This window comes from Condylura cristata, unplaced genomic scaffold, assembly GCF_000260355.1.
Source record: "Condylura cristata isolate star-nosed mole 26May11 unplaced genomic scaffold, ConCri1.0 scaffold00003, whole genome shotgun sequence".
Lineage (NCBI taxonomy): Eukaryota > Metazoa > Chordata > Mammalia > Eulipotyphla > Talpidae > Condylura > Condylura cristata.
In genome coordinates this window covers 20,764,086-20,784,640 of record NW_004567104.1, presented here as the reverse complement: position 1 = coordinate 20,784,640, position 20,555 = coordinate 20,764,086, and the positions used below count along the sequence as shown (strand labels likewise).

Here is a 20,555-nt window from a genome sequence, read left to right as displayed (position 1 = left end):
GGCCGTGAGAGGCTTCACCAGAGACAGAGTGGGGAGCAGAACAGGCAGATCGATGAAGTACACTGCTGAGGGGAGCAGCAGGAGGGCCAGGAGAGGTCTGCCACGCCATGTGGTCACCTCCGGGGCAGGTGGGAATCGAACTCATGTGGAAGTGGCTTTAGCTTCCCAGTGCAGTGCTTTAACCCGCTGCACCACCAGGGAGGGCCCCAACTATAGCAACACTTCTAATGATAGTTCAAAATTGGAAGGACTTAATGTCCATCAGTTGGTAAGTAAACAAATGACAGTATGTTGATCCATGGAATACCATTAAGAAGTAAATGTAATGGAATATTAGTACTTTCAAAGGCATGAATGAACCTCAAAAACATTTGACTAAGAGAAAGAGAGAGAGAGATTACCAAAGATTACACATGTAAATTCCATTTACATGAAATTGAGCAATAGAAAATAGATCTGTTATTGCTTGGACATGGGACTGTGGGGGAAAGAACAGAGTACAAAGAGGTACAAGGAAATGTCTTAGGTGAAGAAAATACATAATTCCTTCTAGAGGCTGACTATGGTGGCAGGTATAATATGCATTATATATTTGTATTATATATATTATCAAATTTTTAAAAATATTTATTTATTTATGTATACAGAACTGGGGTATAGGCCAGAGATACCAGGGCAGAATGAAACTTCACTTGAGACAGCGTGGAGTATAGAACAAGCAGATTGACGAAATATACTGCTGAGGGGAGCAGCGGGCGAGTCAGGAGAGGTCTGCCATGCCATGTGGATCACCTACGGGGCTGGGGATCAAACTCGTGCTGAAGTGGCATTAGCTTCTTAGAGCTGTGCTTTAACTGCTGTGCCACCAGGGAGGGCCCATGATTATCACATTTACACTGTGCATATAACCTTGGTGAATTTTATGATGCTTAAATAATATCTTAAAATATAAAAAAAGAGGAAAAAAATACCTGTTAGTGTTTTTCCTGCATTCAGAGGAGGAGCAATGACTCTGAAAAGTTTCTGTATTAAAATTAACAGGAAAATCACCATTATTTAAAGTAAAGAATATTTTTAAAAAGATAACTCAAAATCCTTATGCTATTAATCACCTTTCTCTAAATTATTAGTCATTCACTACTGAGATTAATATAAACACTCTTAATGTAACTATAAACTGTTTTTGCAAGGATCACTGCTAAACAATCATTGTCAAATTTCTCACTAAAAAACAAACTAATAAATACTAGTTAGATGAAGATCTTTGTGGAAAAATAATTTCTAGCACCCTTAAGTTCCTGAAGAAGCTTTAATCTTTGAAAAATGGTATGCAAGTGAAGGGTTTAATAGTCTAGCAGAACAGGAATGAAGATGACTTTTCAACTGAAAACATCTGAACAATCAGCAGCCACCAAAAATCTATTAAGCAGAATCTCTGAAAATACAATAAAATTAATGGCAAAACTAAACTGGTGTTCCTCAGAGGTACTTTCCCATTTAAAGGAAAATGGACTGTTAGCCCTGGGATGTACAAACACCGCAACACCACTATCCAGAAGCCTAATGAAATTTTCATAGTTTTCCATTGAAGTTCTAACCTTCCCCAACATCCCCCCAGCAACATTTTAGTAAACTGGTATAAAACATTTACCCTAGCTAATCAGTTTGAATGTTCTAAATACATGGATGAATGAACCTTATCTTTTTTATTAATCTGTTCATTGTCAGCTAATTGGCAGTACTCCTCTCCCCCCACCCTCCCCGCCACCATTGGAGAATCTAAATAGAGAAAAAGTTTTCCTCCAAACACTTGGCACAAACAATTTGTACTTCAGAAACAATCAAAACTAGAATTAAGGAAATACTTCAGATTCTATTAACAGTAATCTCAAATGTGACAATTCTTTCTTTCACTCTAGAAAAGTGCAAAAGGTGCCACAGCTCTTCTTAATTTAGATCTCTTTTAGTACTGAAATAACTAAACTTTTAAGCACTGCAAAGTGATTCCCTTATAGGCAGAGAATTACAAAAGAGGAACCACAGGCTACATCTAACCTCCCATTGCTAAAAATCTCCAAATGACTATTAAATAACAAGTATCAAACCCCTGCTGAAAACCATTAAACTTGAAAACTACTCTTAACATAAACAAGGCAGCCTCCACAGCCCAACACAGTTCATCTGAAATGTACAGGTATAAATGTGCACGTATTAAACTTCAAAAGCAATAATAACAAAATATCTCAAATTAGAATCTGTTTTTAAGGATTTTTTGACAGAAACTAGAAGTCCTATTAATTCTTCCTAATTGTGGCTGAGTTGTGGGACAGAGAACAGTGCTGTGTGTAAAGAATAAAGGTTTTCCCTGAGGAAGCAGCTGACAGGGATATAACAGAACTCAGTGAGGAGACATGTGAGAGTTGTTCAAGTGTAAAGAAAACCTGACACACAGACAACTGAGATCAAAACTCATGGAAGAGAGCTAGGGCACTGTTTGGAAACTGACCCAAAGAAGAGAGGTACAACTAAAACTGAGAGTAATGAATTAGATGGATTCTCACCTACTCAGGTAGGCAGGTTTAAAGAAGTCAGCAATATCACAGAATGGCCACTGATTTAATAATACTGAACATATCAAACATTTAGTAATACTAAACATAATAATAGTTTGGACCTCGAGAGTTTGTTGGAGGTTCTAGCAGGGGAGCACAGCTCCTGGTATACTCTTGACCAAAAAAGAGTCCATCTCTATTCTGGGGTGTCCGTTCTCTTCAACTAAGGGAGCAGGGATGCTCAGGGAGCAGTGAGGCAGGAAGGGGACACCCACCTAGCCAGCCACAACAGCTGAATCAATCATGGCTAGCAAGGGAGTGACAGCTATCACTGTTCGCCCTTACATCCTGAATGCATCAGTAGTTTTGGGGGAGCCAATATACCTTCAGCAGGTGCCCTACTCTTCTGAACCAGGTTATCACTCACTACAATAAGGAAGTGAGTAGCAATGCACTATCTGTATCCACAACCCTGTCCTCAAATTTTGAGACAAATAAGGTGCTTTTTTTTTTTTAAGAAGCTAAAATGCTTTTTTAATGTTCCTTTCTAATGGCAGAAGAATAAGAAACTATAATGAAAGTCACAAAATTTTGACCTGGAAAAACAATAAACCAATTATTAGCAAAAATGACCTCTTGCTATTTTCAGGACTTACTACAGATTAAAAAAACAATAAAGCAATAGCAGGGGGTGTGAAATTAAAGCACCCTAAAGTCCCAATTAAAATGGATGAACATCTTATAAATTTATAGAAATTTTAAAGTCATTGGATGAAAAATAAAAACCTATTCAAATTGAATGAAGAATAGGGGGGAAATATTACTAGATAATATTACATATGTACCAAGGTTAGGAAATACCTTACCTCCATTGGACTAATAAATTCATTCATGCCTCTATTGTAGACGTAGATCATAGCATCATATAAATGATTTTCCCAACACATAAGAACTATCTGTAAAGACAAAAAAGTTGTTTTGCCCATATAATTCACCAATTAAGCATCACTAATCACTGTCCTTAAAATTTTAAGAATGAGTAAAATATCATAATCTCTCCTTTAATTTTCCTTATTCCTTGTTTGGAAAAAAACCTGAACTTCAAGTACTCAGATACAATACCAATCTAAGAGTGGTTGTGATTCAATAGTACTGTTAATTAGCAATAACTACTTTCAAACATCCTCCAATGTCTAATTTTATTTCTTCTTTATTCTTCCCCTTTCCACATGCATTTTACCTTTAGTCAACAGTTCTACAAATATTAATTGACCACCGATAGTCAGGCCCTCACCTAGGCACTGGAGAAAGGTAAGACAAGCCCAGATCTAGTCTACCCCTACAGAACTTCCATCATCTGGATACTCACCAAAAAAGCAGAGAAGCACAAAGTGGTGTGTGAGTTATGACTTAGGGAAGATACCCAATTACACATATAATCAACTTACAAATAATAAATTTATAACAAGTGTGATAAAGGAAACTGACTCAGGGGTATTTAGAAGGCCATCCCTGAGGGCAATATTTTAAGTTAGAACCTAAAGCAATCATATATGTGAGCCAAAGCTAGAGAAGGAGACTGGGGATTCTACAGAGAGAAGCAATATGGATAAAGGTGTGTAGGTGGGTAAAATGTGATGTATTTAGGGATGAAGAGAAAATATTTAGAAGGAGGAATAGAGATGACCTGAAGGATAGAATATGCTATATTCTGTTCCTACGAGAGCTATATAAATTATAAAGTGACAAGAAAAAATGCTTAAGTGTAATAGAGGTTGGCAAAGCAGAATAAGGAACAGTCAGAGAGGTAAAAAGAAAAATGGAAATGAGTTGACTTTTTAGGCAAAGGCAACAACTTCTCTTCTCTCACTATCCTCCCTCTAAGCCAGTGCTACAACCCTACAGACCTTTACATTCACAGCTGCAGTCCTAACCTCCTCTTTAACCCATGCATACAACTGGATATCTTACCTGAAAGTCTAGTAGTTATCTAAGAACAAAATGACAAAACAGAACTCCTAATTTTGTCTCCTATGCTTAGACCTACTCTGGTCTTCAATTTTCATAGAGGTCTTTAAGGAATCACTATCCACACTATTTCTCCAACTAAAAAGTAAATATCATAAATGATTTCTTTTCACACCCTCACATCCAATTCATTAACAAATTATCTTGCTCTCCAAAACATCCAAAATCAGTTCACTTCTCTCTTCCTCAAGCTACCATCTCAGGCCATGACGGAACAACTCCTAATTAGGCCACTAGCTTCCTAATTCTGTTATTGCCAAAATAAGTCAGGGTGATCTTGCTTAAAACTTGTTAATGATTTCCCAGAATACTTAGAATAAAGTGAAAAAAATTTGTACTTTGCCTTGAAAGGCCTACCTTTCCCTTTCAACCAAGCGCCAAATCCACTTGCCTTTTTATCTGTTACTTTAATACCCAAGCTACTTATCCTCTGTATGTGGGTACATGTATGTTTGTTTTGCATTTGATGTTGCTTTTACCTGAAACAATCTTCTCTTCCAAGATCTTTACATTACTAATTATTCAGAATGAGGCTTCTTCAGGAAAACTGTCAATAATTCGCTAATCTAAATTATCCTCTCTCTTGAGGCCAAAAAGCCCGTTTGACTTTTAATCTGCTTTTTGGATATTTCTGCCTTATTTTTTATTATTTTTTTTTCTTGAAAATGCAGGCCTTATGAGAGGGTAACTCTTGCCTGTGAAAAGGACAATAAAAACTAGAATGCTGTTTAAAAAGTGAATAAAATTTAAAATACTGCTTGATACAGAGGATTTGGAGGTGATTTCTGACTCTAGTGGAAGCAAGGTTGAAGTTTTATCTGGGTATTGAAAAAAATGGAGAGCGTAAACTAGGTAATGCTTTCAAGAAATCTGATTGTAACTGGGCAGAGTGAGATGGAGTAGCAAGCACTGCATTGGGTCTAATGTAAAACTAAAGAGTTAAAACTGTGATGTGTCTTAGGCCAGAATACATACTGAACCTCAATGTAGGACAGGAAGCTTATTATGGAGACCTCATATATGCTGGGGGCACATTATCAAACAATGGGTGGATTGATCATGCTAAGACATCCTTAATTTGCTTCATATACTATGTTCTGCACTACAAATGCCATCTATAAAAATTACCTGGACTTATAATCGAACTTTTTGAAAACAAGGACATCATACTCTTAAAAGTAAAAATACTCTATTCGTGCAAAAGTACTCAGTTGAAATTCCCTTGCAGGATAAAAACTAGTAGTGAATAAACAAAAGGCGAAGAAGAATCAGTCAAAAAGCAATGCTAGGAGCTAGCTATGGGGGACGTTAAGGAAACTGAAGACTCCTGACTTGCCAGATTCATAATTTAGCTTTCACCAGTCTTAAGAAATATACTGACAAACCAATTTATAGCTTACCAAAAGTGTGTAATAAATAACTGGGGTAGACAGAAGGCAGAGTAAGAGAAATACAATCAATAAAGAAACTATATGTTTATTCCGTAAATTAGCAGATTATGAATAAACTCACCTGCTGAATGTCTAAACTGGTGATATCCATATGTACAATGAGGGCTTCCACATTTTCCATTAGTTTTTTATCTTGAAAATGAACAATCAAGTCTTTCATTACCTGGGGTGTGATCCCCACCAATTTATCACTTAAAATATATGGTTCAAGGCACTCCAAAAACACTCCTTTGGCCACTGAATTCTCACTTAATTTGTCATACATCTGGCTAAATAAAAGATCCCTATAACAGAAAAGGGAAAAAATACTTTCAGGAACATTCCATTCATTAAATTCAGTTGGCTAAGTATATCTCATCTTTTTCAGATTTTTCACTAACTCTTTATTTAAAAAGTAACAATAGTCACCTAGAACTTAATATATTATAACATCTTTTTTATATATACCATCTGAATTTTCCTAATACATTCTTTTTTTGTACAGCTAAGCAAAGTTGAAAAAGTCAAAATTATTTGCTAATAGCCATGGAGCTTACAGGTAACAGAGTCAGACCTTGAACTTAGTCTTCTAGCTTAAATCCTTAGTTGAATCTGCTATGGCACACTGCTTTTTAAAGACAGACTAACATGGGAACACGGGGTATGGTGGACTTGAAATAGGAAATAAATCAAGCAAACCCTAAAAATAAAACTGCACAACTGAGACCACCAGAGCGAGAGGAGATAGGAAGGGTTACGGGGCTTTGGTGGTAGGCATGGTGTGGCATCATGTATTTGGAGATGTGTAACAGATACAGTGGGGTAAAACAAATAACTGACGCTTTAAAAAATTATAAAGGACTAATCATAATGTGCTCTTTCCCCTTTCCTGATACCTAAACATTCCCAACTGATCTGCAGTCAATTTGCTCTTTTATCTAGCTCTTACCCTTTAATCCCCAAAGAAGAAAATGTTCAGTATTTTAAAAACAAAATGTGTCTGAAAACAATTTTGTTGAGAACAAAAATTTTAAATTAATCAAAATGCCACCACAATAATTTTAGCTCATTATTCTTCTGTAAGCAGTCAACAAATAATATTAAAGTTAGTTATACTCATGACAGATATAATTCTGAATTGTTTTCACATGGCATATAATAAATATTGTTTTAAATGGCCACCTATTTTTTAAAATGACCACTGTATCCATTGTGAAACATCAGAATTTACTTACTATGCTGGCAGCATTGCATATATCACTTATTTCCAATATTTTACTAGCATGAGTGAAGTTACAGTAAACATCTACAGATACAGTCTTTCCCATTTTGAGGGTTTAATTCCTTATTCATTCTATTTTTAGAAACTTATCTTAAGTCAAAAGATGAAAAAATCTGTATCACCAAATTACCTTCTAAGAGCATCACAATACCAATTTATATTGCCACCACTAATGAGTAATTATACCAGTTTCACTAGATAATTGTGTATCTTTTCCAGATGATCTAACAAGTATAAATTAAATAATATTATTCTCAATTCTTTGATAACTGAAAAAATCAAATGTTTTCCTTCTTTCTATTCCTATATTGCATTTGTCTTATATCATTCACTGATTCATTCTTTCCTTTTTTTAATACAAAAAAAGTGTGCTAATTCTATCTACTTGTTAGGATTTTTATTTATTGCTTACTAACAATTTAACCTTTTTATATGTGATTCATGTCAACTGTGAAAAGGGCTAAGTGGTTTTTATGACAAGTTCCACGTCAAGGAAGATTTTGAAAGAAATGCAATGGGAGAGGGGTCTTGCCTCATCTGAAGCTATGGTAACGGGCAGATGATAAATGGGAGTGGCTACAACTGGCACCAGAACCACATGCCACTTTTTAATCAACAGTATTTGCAATATCCTGGAGGGAAAATCCATATCCATTTACTTTTTCCTTATATCCACAAATGTAATTTTTGCATCATTTTCCCCTTTGCTTCATATTTATCAGCATTTTCCTTGTTAGCTTCATTTCAATCAATAGTTCATCACATTTTTGTGATTACCAATTACTAGTCAGGCAAAAGAAACTGAGATTAATGAAGCTTTACAGCAAGAAAGATTAAGAGTAACAAACTAACGAATTTAAAGAAAATGTCCTATTTGCTAGCTCTTGTGCTCTGTAGTGTGTTGTTAAAAACAACATGCTAGGAAAGATAATTATATATTTTAGTTTAGCACAAAAAGCTATAGGAAGAGAATTAAAGAGCTAAAAATTCAGTAAACAGAGCAAAAGAGTTGACCAACAAGGCGCACCTATGACAAATAGCAGCATGCAATGCTGGTGAGATTAATGGTAAAATGTTATACTTTTCTTAACCAGTCAGAGGTTCCAATAAAGACACAAGAAAAATAAAATTCTGCAACTCATATCTGTGCCTCTATCTTGAAATAAAAATGAAACAAAATCCTAAGATATGTTGACATTACACTAGAAGAATATTAATTAGCACAGTGGGGAAGAAAGGAGGGGAAAAAATAAGAAAACTTTTTTAGCTCTTGTGTTTCTTTCTATATTTAGGCATCATATACTTTCAGGCGGCTGACTTTTTCTCTTGGAAGGGAAAACCTCAAAATTGCTACTTATCATTTCAAACTTTATCTCCTGATAGAATAATAGAAAATCTATTCTGAATAATAGAGGGCCATCACAGAGGTCTTCTTTTGATAGAATTTCATTTTATGTTATTAATACATTAAAGATATTACTTGGAACTTATCATTCATAACTTTAAACTGATAGACGAAATTACTAAATTCACTTTGCACATTATCAATTTTTTAATTTAAAAAATGCAAAGAACTCAGCTTTGATTATGAGATAATTACAAATTCAGAGACTGAAAGGAGCTGGAACATAAAAATCCTATTATTTGCAAGTCTATAGTGAATATATAGCCAGACCAATTAAATACACCCCCACTAAATATAAGTGGCATTTAATAAACTCAAAGTTGATTTGGGTTGATCTCTTTATTTGAAAAAATGTGAAAGTTCAAAGAAACTTTAAGAAATTATGTTCAAAAAGCTCTCCTTTCTGACATATGTATTACAGTTTGTAAAGTTTTCCTTTAAAAAAGACATGGCTTGGCCCTCCCTGGTGGCTCAGCAGGTTAAAGCACAGCACTGAGAAGCTAAAGCCACTTCAGCATGAGTTCAATCTCCACCTGCCTGCCCCGGAGGTGACCACATGGCGCGGCAGACCTCTCCTGACCCACCCACTGCTCCCCTCAGCAGTGTACTTCGTGGATCTGCCTGTGCTGCTCCCCACTCTGTCTCTGGTGAATCCTCTCACCGGCCCTGCATCTCTGGCCTGTACCCCAGTTCTATAGGCACAAATAAATAAATAAATAAAAAGACATGGCTTAATTGGGATAATGACTGTAACTCTGTGAATACTAAATTTTAATTTTATGGTATATGAATTATATTTCAATATAGCTGGTATGAAGTAAAAAAGACATGGTACCTTGCCCTCCCCACACACTTTGAAATTAAAATATTTCACATACCCTTATCAATAAAACAGTATTCAAAACACCCAGTTCTTCAGCTATGCTTGAAAATGAAGATCTGTTTCTCAAATTATAAACCTGATGTTGACCCTCCCTGTTGGCGCAATGGGTAAGGACGCAGCACTGCAAGCTGGCTGTGGCCACTTCAGTGCGAGTTTGATCCCTGGCCGGAGGTGACCCACATGGTGCAACAGACCTTTCCTGACCCTCTCGCTGTTCCCCTCAGCAGTGTTACTTCATCCATCTGCCTGTCCTGCACCTCATTCTTTCTCTGGTGAACCTCTCACTGCTTCTGCACCTCTGGCTTGTACTTCAGTTCTGTATGCATAAATAAATTTTAAAATCTTTAAAAAAAAAAAAAACACCTGATATTGGGCACCACGATTGAACACATATTTTGGCTATCAAAAGATCACTTCAGGTTCACATTTATTTTAACTGAAATATTATGTATTTCATATATTTAGTAACAACCTATATTAAATATATATTAAGATATATATTCTAATTGTATGATTCTAGTCATTTTAATGATTGCTACTCTTTAGATAATTTGCTTCTAGTGTTATAAACTCTATGTGGTCAGATCCTCTAAACAGTCTCTGTTTTATAACAACCTTACTAAGATATAGTTCAAGCATAATCATAAAGCACCTATATTTAAAAATATTTAAAATTATAATTATGGTTCAAGTATCAAAACATTTTCAAATAAACTGAAAGCATGACTACTGTCATATAGGCAAAACAACCAATGAATAAATGTCCAACAAAAATCTTTTGTCTAACACTGAAAACAACACATACTACCTGACAATAAAATTATAGGACACAGACCAAATCTGAAAACAAAGTATTCCTTCAAAAAAAAATATAAAAGAATTTCCTGTATTTTGAATTTTAAATAATTCACGAAAAGACTGTATGGACAAATTTTAACCCAACCAGATACTCATAACACATTGATCTATATTCCCTACAAAGAAAAAGAAATGCAGCTCCTGTCATATTTTATGGCATAAAAAAGGATTTCACATCATGAAAGAATTCTTATGTATGAATACATATATAATGAACCACTAATTCAATTAATATTACACGTGGGTGTGGGGTTCTATGAATTATAAGGCTATAATGTAATAGTGACTATGGTATAATCATGTGTGTGATATTGTGTTAAAATTAGTTTCAGAATATGCATTGTGTTTAGAATTTGACCAATGTAAACAAATTGTGAAGATAATGAGGACTAACAATAAAAGAGTGTGTCCAATCAAATGCTATTAATATATGTGTTATCTGGGGCCAGAATGAGTGTCTAAGTGATCATGCAGGAAGAAGTTACCTGAAGTTGGCTGAGTACTAGGTTTAGATTAGACTTTGGAAGACTGCATTTGTGTTATGCAGGATCTGAACATTCCTTAAAGCAGTGTTAATGCTATAATATACTTTGAAAGTTTGAAATGTAGAAAGAAAACCCTAGATGTGAATGGACTCAAATGTCAAAGAAAAGAGTTATATAAAATATCCAGTTGAAGAAGAAAGATACTGGAACAAAGCTACATACATCTTTACAATCTCTTGACTTCAATTTAGCAAAGGAAATTGACCTTATTTTATCTTTTTATGGCAACTGCAAGATAAGATTATAAAAACTACCACTTAACAGTAATTTACACTGAACTGTTTAAGTAAACATGGACTTTTTCAGCTAATACATTTTTAATCATGCATACTTGAAATGGAGAAAGACTAAAAGTTGTCCTACAAACAAAGAATCAGAAGTTAATTGAAGTCTATTTGACTTTCAATAATCTGACTTTCAACATTCTCCCGAACAGAAGCCCATATATAGGATCTTAATGTTGTGATGAAAAGGAAAAGTCAGTATTTTGAGAAGTTAGCAAGCACAAGAGCACAAAATCTGGAAAACAAGAGGGAACATTGGAACCAGTATTTATAGTGTATAAAAAGTAGGGAAAGTAAGAAAAAATAGAGTAAGAACACACTAGCAAAAGTAGGATCTAGCACAATCTGGTCTTTAGCTTTTGGAAATGGAATTGAGAGAGAAGGAAGCCAGACTGTTTGCACTAAAGTTAGGAAAAATGTCCATGCCCTTGATCTAGGGAGTACATGTGTAAATGCATCCCAGAGAGCAGGAGGTTGGCAGGTAAGAGCTGCAAAATGAACCAGGATGAGTCTGAAAAAGGACCCTGGAAATCTCCCTTCCTACATTCAGGAATTCTGTATGACTGAAAATTCTCTCTGAGCTCTCCAACAATACTGTTTTTGCTTCTAACATAGCCTAGAAGAAAATGTGCAGAGTGGGGAAAAAATTTAAAGCAAGTAAAGTTGCTAAAAATGAAGAAATAATAAACATCCTTATCAGCTGAAAATATAGACCAGGCTTTATCTTCTATGTCATATACTATGATTTAATGAGTAAATTGGTGCCTATTTAGTCGATCAATAGATTAAATAAAGTTGGAAATACTTCATTTTCAAATTATATAAAAAAGGACAATTTATCGCCAACAATTTTGGGAATAACACAAATTTTTCTGTAAGAAAGAATATTTTTCTATTTCCCTATAATCCTTCATCTTAAGCTGCTAGCAGGGTTATTTCAACTTTCAACCACTGTGAGAGTATTTAAGCATTCAAGAAAATGGTCACCTGTTATTCTGCAAACCTGGAGACAGAATTATTTCATCAATCCATCCTTTAGGTATTGACAAACTTTATGACAGGTACCAATTTAGGTAGGAATAATCCATTTTATTTTTTAAAAGATTTATTTATTTACACATACAAGAACTGAGGTATAGGGCAGAAGTGCAGGGGATGAGAGGATTCGCCAGAGATAGTATGGGGAACAGAACAGATAGAATGACTGCAATACACTGCTGAAGGAAGCAGGAGGGACAGATGAGGTCTGCCACACCATGTGGGTCAGCTCCGTGGCCGGGGATCCAACTCATGCTGCAATGGCTGTGGATAGCTTCATATTGCTGCGTTTTAACCCCCTGAGCCACCAGGGAAGCCCAAATAATCCATTTTTTAAAGATTAAACTTCTTATTCTGCACAAAATCTAGTCCTTTAGGTACTCTGCCTCATTTGGAACTATTTCAATTTGAAGATTTGTGCTGACTCCAGTAGTTACTAGAATTAGGAACATTTTTCCAATTCAATTTTTTCATATGAACATGAATATAGAATTTCTACCTATCTTATACTGCAATTATAAAGAATAAACGAAATAATATGTGAAACTGAGCCATAAGCATTGACATTGTTTTAAAAAATACCAGATGAATAACAAGGAAGTGGGAAAAGAAAAAAATGAAGAAAATCTATAATGTGGTTCATATATGTAGATATATAAATATATAGCAATAAGTTTTCCAGAAAATAGCCATTAGCTATACAATTCACTGTGTACAAGCTGTAATGGAACTAGCATTCAGAATACACAAAGGTATTTCTAGCACTAACAGGTTCTCAAGTTCTCATAAAAAAGACAATGTGGGCCCTCCCTGGTGGCGCAGCGGGTTAAAGCACTGCACTGAGAAGCTTAAGCCACATGGCATGGCAGACCTTTCCTGACCCGCCCGCTGCTCCCCTCAGCAGTGTACTTCGTAGATCTGCCTGTTCTGCTCCCACTCTGTTCCTGGTGAATCCTCTCACCCTCCGTATCTCTGGCCTGTACCCCAGTTCTGTATAAATAAATAAATCTTAAAAAAAAAAAAAAAAAAGGACAATGTTGGGCTCTTCCTGGTGGCACAGCGGGTTAAAGCGCAGCACTAAGACGCTAAAGTCACTTCAGCATGAGTTCAATCCCGCCCCGGAGGTGACCCATATGGCACAGCAGACCTCTCCTGAACCACCTGCTGCTCCCCTCAACAGCGTACTTCGTCAGTTGGCCTGTTCTGTTCCCAACTCTGCCTCTGGTGAATCCTCTCACTGCCACTGCACCTCTGGCCTGTACCCCAACTCTGTATGCATAAGTAAATCTTAAAAAAAAAAAAAAAAGACAACGTGTAACATTAAGCTATGTTTTTAACAACATCCAAACCATGAATACAACAGTCCACTGAATAATTAAATATAAAATTACAGCTCAAACACTGGAATGAATGTGAGCCCCATGTAAGCAGGCGTGGCTATTCATTACTTACTCTTAGTTCTGACACAGCAAACAGCTACCCTCTTTACTGATATTTCAAAGAATGATCCAATCTTATATGATTCCGATTATTTAAACACATAAATTCAAGAGCCAAATGAATGTTATATAAGATTTGGGGATATCTGCAATGGTTCCTCACATTTATTCACCATCACTCAAGAAAGGGTATAAGCTAGTGGTTAAGAACAAGAGCACAAAAGCTACACTGCCTGTATCTGAATTTCAATTTTGCTATTTAAAGGAAAAGTAAGCTTTGACAAGTTATTTAATCACTTTCTGCCTCTACAACTCCCCGTGTGAAAAGAAGATAATGCCTATACCTTACTGCTATAAAAATTAGCTAAGTTATTATAAAAATTAAAATAAAAATATTATAAAATATTGTAAAGGTTTTTGAGAACAATACCTGGTATTGCAAGGAGTCAGCTAGTATAAAAGTGTAAAAAAACTGTAAACTAGAACAGGTTGGTTAACTGATACAATTTAAACCACCACTTAAGAGTTTGGTAACAACTGAATTCTTTTCTTTTCTTTTCTTTTTTTTTTAAGATTTATTTATTTATATACACAAGAACTGAGGTATAGGCCGGAGGTGTGGGAGGTAAGAGGATTCATCTGAGACAGAGTAGGGAGCAGAACAGGTGGATCTACTGAAATAGACTGCTGAGGGGAGCATCGGGTGAGATACAGATCAAACTCATGCCACAATGGCTGGTGACATCTTATAATGCTGTGACTTAACCCCTGTGCCATCAGGAAGGCCCAATACTAAATTCTTTTAAAAGGCTTTAAAGGCCAAGATTGCAGAAACACAATGAATTTTGACCTTCTGGGGAAGTAGTACGAAATACTGTGTTTTAGAAACAGCTAATAAGAATATATACATAGCACATGAATGATACACTTTTACTTTTAAGGTCTTACAGTAGTATTGGTCTTTTGTTAGCTATTTCCTCCACCACTATTTGCCACACAAATATACAGATGATACACATGAAATACTTATCTTGTTAACATTGTTTTTGTTAGATAAATAGACTAAAAATTGTTCAAGAATGAAATTCTTATAAATTAAAATTCCTTTAAGAACCTATCCAGTCAAATTTATAAAATTCTTAGCAGTAAATTATAATAGAACCAAGAAGCAACCTGGGTTCAAAATAATTAAATCTGACAGGCAATGTATACTTACTTTCTCTGTAGCAGAAGACAGTAATCAACTATGATGGGCACCATATCCTGTAAACAAACCAAAGACAGCATCAGCACTAACTATCCAGGGGCCCCCTCGCTAGGCACAAAACATTTGTAAAAGTGGTTTGCATAAGATATTATCAGCTTGATGGGAGAATATAGCATTATACCATGCTTTTGATAAGCAAGTTGGCACTATGTGTCAAAGTCTTTAAAAATGAGGAAACAGTTTTAACCAGTAACTCTATCTGGATAGTTACCCTAAGTATATTTAAGAAAAAATGTAATGCAGTAAAGTTTTCACTTCTGCTCTATAACAGAAGCAGCAGCAGGAGGAGGACAAAAGAAACTGGAATGTAATACACAAGATGAGAAACCAATTAAGGAAATTTACTATTTAACTAAGATATTATGTAGCTATTAAACATTTACAAAGCTTTTTACAACAGAACAACAAACATTAGATGAAAAATACGTTCTGATCTCACAATGTTCTCAAGAAAAATTACCCAAAAAATACATCAAATTGATAATAGGATACCATGGGTGTTACTGGAGGCTCAGGTCATCAAGGGTGTTCATATTTTGTCACAATCCTTCAAGCCAATTATTTTAAGGTTGATATAACTTCTCAGTTTCAGAATATATTGATTGCTTAACATTCATCTTGTATGTACTCACATCAAGTGAATGACAACCTATAATTTTGGCCTTTTTCAAGAGAAACCATTTACAAAGGAAGCAACAGTTTGTTGTTACTGAAAACTGTTAAGGAACTAAGCATCACATTTCAGGAGTATTCTTTCATGTTCTGCTAGCTACAGAGAAATGATTTGCTATAAAAAAAATCATAGAGGATCTAGGTTTTAGGAAGAATAATTTCATCAGAAGGGAAAAAGACACCGTGAACTGGAGAATACCCCATAGTAGCACTGCTTTGACAAAAACAAGACCAAGGGACCCCTATTATGTAAAAGGGAGAAATATAAGGAGGACCCACAATCCTGAAAGAAATACATGATTATCGCTAACCCATACATCTGTTTTCTTTGGTCATCACACCCCAATACTAGAATTATATTTATCAAATAAAACTGTAGAGCTGGGTAACAGATTGGTTGTGGCTTGGAAGGCATAGAGAGGAGTCTATAATGACTCCTAAATTCCTAGTCTGATAGCTGAATGAAGATGTCACAAAATGAGATAGAGAAGAGGGAAGATGTCCAAAGGAAGAAGTGAAGAGTAGTCTGGGCTATGATATATTAGAGAAACATCTTAGAAGTTCAATAACAAGACACCGAGTTCAATAAATATAGTAATCTGAAACATCTATTCTAAGTCATGAGAGGAAACAATGTATATGAATAAAATTGTCCTAAACAATGGACTTGAGGAAAACTAGCATTTGTGATAAGGTCAGAAGATAGAAACAAATCCAAACTCAGAACTGGCCACTGAGGTTTAAAACTCAGAAAAGCACTCAGTCACAGACATCAATACAATAAAGAATTTAAAAAGGAATGTGTGATTCTTGCTACTTAATGCAACACTGATGATGAAAAAGATAGGAAACATTTTATTTAGCAATAAAGCTATCAATGAGCAAGATCAAACCTACAGAGAAATGGGTGGCAGATGAAAATTTTGGTGGTATGTAAGAAGAAAAAGAAGAGAAAGAGGAGAGAAGGAGAAAAAGGGGATGGCAGAGGAAGGAAAAGAAAGAAAAAAACATCAACATATGTGTAACTGGAATCCCTGAACAAGAAAATGAAAACAATGGAATTGAAGATAAAAGTCAACAGTGTAATCTAACTTTAAAAAAAGCACATCATATTGCCAGGGAAAAAAATGGCTTTAGAATGATTACACCAAGACCGAATGTAGCCAAGTTACTGGATTACAAAAATAAAGCAGCAGTTAGAAAAGAAAAAAAAAGGTATTAATCAATTATAAGGGGGAAGTCTGGCTAGTCTAAGATTTCAATGCAATATGACAATGGAAAAATACTTTTATCATCCTTAAGAAAAGCCAAAAAGGTTTTCAATATAAAAGTTAGTGACTAGCAGGCCCTCCCTGGTGGCGCAGCGGGTTAAAGCACAGCACTGAGAATCTAAAGCCGCTTCCGCATGAGTTTGATTCCCGCCTGCCCTGGAGATGACCACATGGCGTGGCAGACCTCTCCTGACCCACCCGCTGCTCCCCTCAGCAGTGTACTTCGTCCATCTGCCTGTTCTGTTCCCCACTCTGTCTCTGGTGAAGCCTCTCGCCGCCCCTGAGCTTCTGGCCTGTACCCCAGTTCTGTATGTACAAATAAATAAATCTTTAAAAAAAAAGTTAGTGACTAGCAATTTGAAGATATAACAACTCAAAAAATATTGTTCTCATGAGTCTGTCCTGAAGAAACTGCTTCAGTAACCAAAAAATGACTGCAGAAACTAGCAAAAGCTGGTGATAAACATTAGCTACAATCACCTACAATAATAAGCCTAAAAAAACATATAAAATGGGATGAAAAAAAGACACCCTCTGACAGAGAGGGAAAGATTTATATTATGACAAAATGGGAGAAAGAAAAAAGGAAGTATGAAGTAAAGATTCACTGACCTCATCTATAAGTTGGCAGTGAAAATATAATCTTTAAAATTCACAATTAAAATATAAAACAAAAAATATTTAACATTAAAAAATCAACACTAAGATAACTGATAAAATCTGGTGATGAAAGAGGAGTTGAAAGAGAAAAAGGAAAAGATAGGTTATTTTAAATCATAGTAGGAAATAATATCCAAAGAAATAGAGAAGGTAAGGATTAAGAAGATCTAACAGTAAATTTTAAAATTCTGATAACTATCTTTCTGTGAAAACACACAAAGAACATTAAGTGTTCACAGAATACTAATGAAAACTAACCAAATAGTGGCCATAAAGAAATATAAATTCCATTAAGTAGTATTAGTACATCGGTATTATCTGATCACTATATAATAAAACTGGAAGGTAATCACATATTAAAAAAAATAAAGATGTCAATAGGAATTTTCACTGAAATTCTTTAGAGAGGGAATACTTCCAACCCTAACCTTCAATCAAGGTTGAAATTATATAAAGACAATAATGAAAAAAGTAATAATGAAAAAAGTGTCACATATGACTTTAAAGCCTTAAATAAGTCTATAAATTGACATTTTTAGAACATTCCATCTAACAGCAGCAAAAGACACATTTTTTTCCCCTAAAGTATACAGAACATTAACCAAGATAGATAATATACTTAGGCTATAAACCAAGTTTTAAATTTTAAAAGATTCCTATCATACAGAGTATATTCTCTAATCACAATGTAATTAAATTAGAAATCAACAAAATAAAAAAGGACAGAGATGATATTACTGTAGATTTATCTTTTGTAAAAAAAAAAGATGAAAAATTGTCATGAGCAAATTCTAGTCAATAAATTTGAGAGATGAAATGGCCAGATTTCTTTAAATATACAAAATGACAAAGCTCACTAAAGAAGAAATAGGCAAAATGGATAATCTATTAAAGAAATAGCATTTATAATTAAAATCTTTTCTACAAAGAACACTCAATGTCCTGAAACTTTCAATTTCCAAACTCCATAATCACGTATGCCAATTTCCCTCCCTCCCTTCTCCCTTCCTTCATTCATTCCTCTCTCCCCACTCTGCCCCCTGTGTAAAAAGGAACCCCAGTCTTCACTCCCATACCAGGGCAGTATCAAAGAAAGCTATAGAAAGTCAATCCTACAAGCCAGTAACAAACCCTCCTCCTCCTCCCCCATGGTGCCAGCAGATATGATGGATTTCCACCTACACTTCCAAGTAATAGGTTCCACTAAAGAGATGTCAGAGGAGGCCTACAACAATCAGAACTTTCACCAATTCCCATACTAGGAGCAGTGAATGTGGTCACTCTTACACTCTTCTTGTATTGAGACAGTTCTGAAACAGTGCTAAAGACTCTTAAAACAGTGCTCAAACAGTGCCAGGGACAGGGCATGGTGAGTTCTCACCCACATGCACCACTGCAAGACAATTCAGTCTCAGGGTCCAATAACAGTGGGATTTAATTAAGATGCAAGAGAGCAGAAAAAGGAAAAAAATTCTGAGGCCACAAGTGACTGGCTTTCTCAATATAGATAGCATCAGAAGTGTCCAGAAACCCCCCAAAAAGGCCACTCATAAAAGCATCACACAGCAACAGTTTAAAGTCTGGGCTGGGTGCTGGACCAGACAATGATGGAATCAGCAACACCAGGAAGTGGTACCAGAGAGCCAGGGGCTGTGGTCAGCTCTTTGAGAAGGTGGGCCCAAAGCCAACAGTGCTCCTTGCAGGAGATGTCAGAGGCAGGGACAGAGGCAGGTTCAGAAGCCGAGTCTCCTGAAGGTCTATGGGGGTGTGGAGGTCTAGAAGTCTCTGAAGGTCTGGTGGGTCCCAGAGAGGTCAACTGCTTGTTGCATGTCTCTCTTCAGAGGCTGAGAGCAGACTCCTTTGATGGCAGTCTGATGAATGCTTCCTCTTCAAGAAAGGTTGCTAACTTCTTTGAAGGTGGTCCAACAACAGTTAGCCTTTATTTTCAAAGACTAACTTGTACAGTACCTCAAGCTGACTCTTGCTCTGATTTACATCCCCATTAGTGTCCCCCATCCTATATGCCTGATTGGACCATTTAACACCAATCAGCTTGTTTTCTATTACAAATAATTAACAAATAATGAAGTGAGCTCAAAACCTGATTGGTCAATTTAGCTTACACCAGATTGGTCCATTTAGGATCCTAGAATCAGGTAGAAAAGAGGGGAAAGCCCAGTCATCCTGCACTCAGATGAGAGCAGGCTAGAAGGCTTGTTGGCTCCAGGTAGCCATGGCCAGAGCCAGCCTCACTGTGGCTGGGGGGAGGGGTAAACCTATAAGGAGAAAGTTGAGGCAACCAGACCTCAGCCCCCAAAAACCAACTTGCCACACTGCCTTTGCAGTTAGAGTGCTGATGGAGGCCACACACATTGGAAGCAGTAATGAGACACTCATTATATATAATACTAGTATATAACCCTTGAGGAGCCGGTACTCAAGTTCAGATGATCCCCTAATTAACTCACTTGGAAGGCAGATACTCTCACAAAACCTTAAAAAAAGGGAGACTGAGAAAGACAAGTCCTTCTCTTGAAGCAAAAAACTCAGTCCCTCCAGCAGAGGCCTAATCTATACATGCCTCTCTGAGATGCTGACAGATCAAGGAACTACATGCAGACTTCGGTCTTTTGCCCTTAAACTAGCCTATGCTGTGTGTGCTTTTGTTATTTGCCCCATGCATAATGAGCAACATATGCTTTAAGATAATTCCCCTTAAAAATAAATATATATATATACATACATACATATATATATATATCCTTTAGTCTCAAAATCTTGCAGGATGACCAAAGAAATAACTCAGTTTTGGGTCTCCAGAATTTAGAAAAAATTAAATATTTCTCTTGTCCTTTCCTTAAAGCACAGTCCATAATAGGCCAAAGAAAACTGTCTCTCTTATTAGATATCCATGTACATTGATTTAAAAAAAAAAAAAAAA

At 35.8% G+C, this 20,555-nt stretch overlaps 1 protein-coding gene across 1 annotated transcript in view; it reads right to left on the bottom strand.

Annotated features, from left to right (window-relative positions):
- VPS8 (vacuolar protein sorting 8 homolog (S. cerevisiae)) overlaps window positions 1-20,555 on the bottom strand; it is a 188,565-nt gene that overhangs the window by 108,433 nt on the left and 59,577 nt on the right. The window contains exons 21-24 of the mRNA XM_012730291.1: window positions 14,961-15,007; window positions 6,093-6,315; window positions 3,419-3,508; window positions 910-1,023 (exon numbers count right to left, since the gene is read on the bottom strand). Of these exons, the coding sequence (XP_012585745.1) occupies window positions 910-1,023; window positions 3,419-3,508; window positions 6,093-6,315; window positions 14,961-15,007 (474 nt within the window). The remainder of the gene's footprint in view (window positions 1-909; window positions 1,024-3,418; window positions 3,509-6,092; window positions 6,316-14,960; window positions 15,008-20,555) is intronic.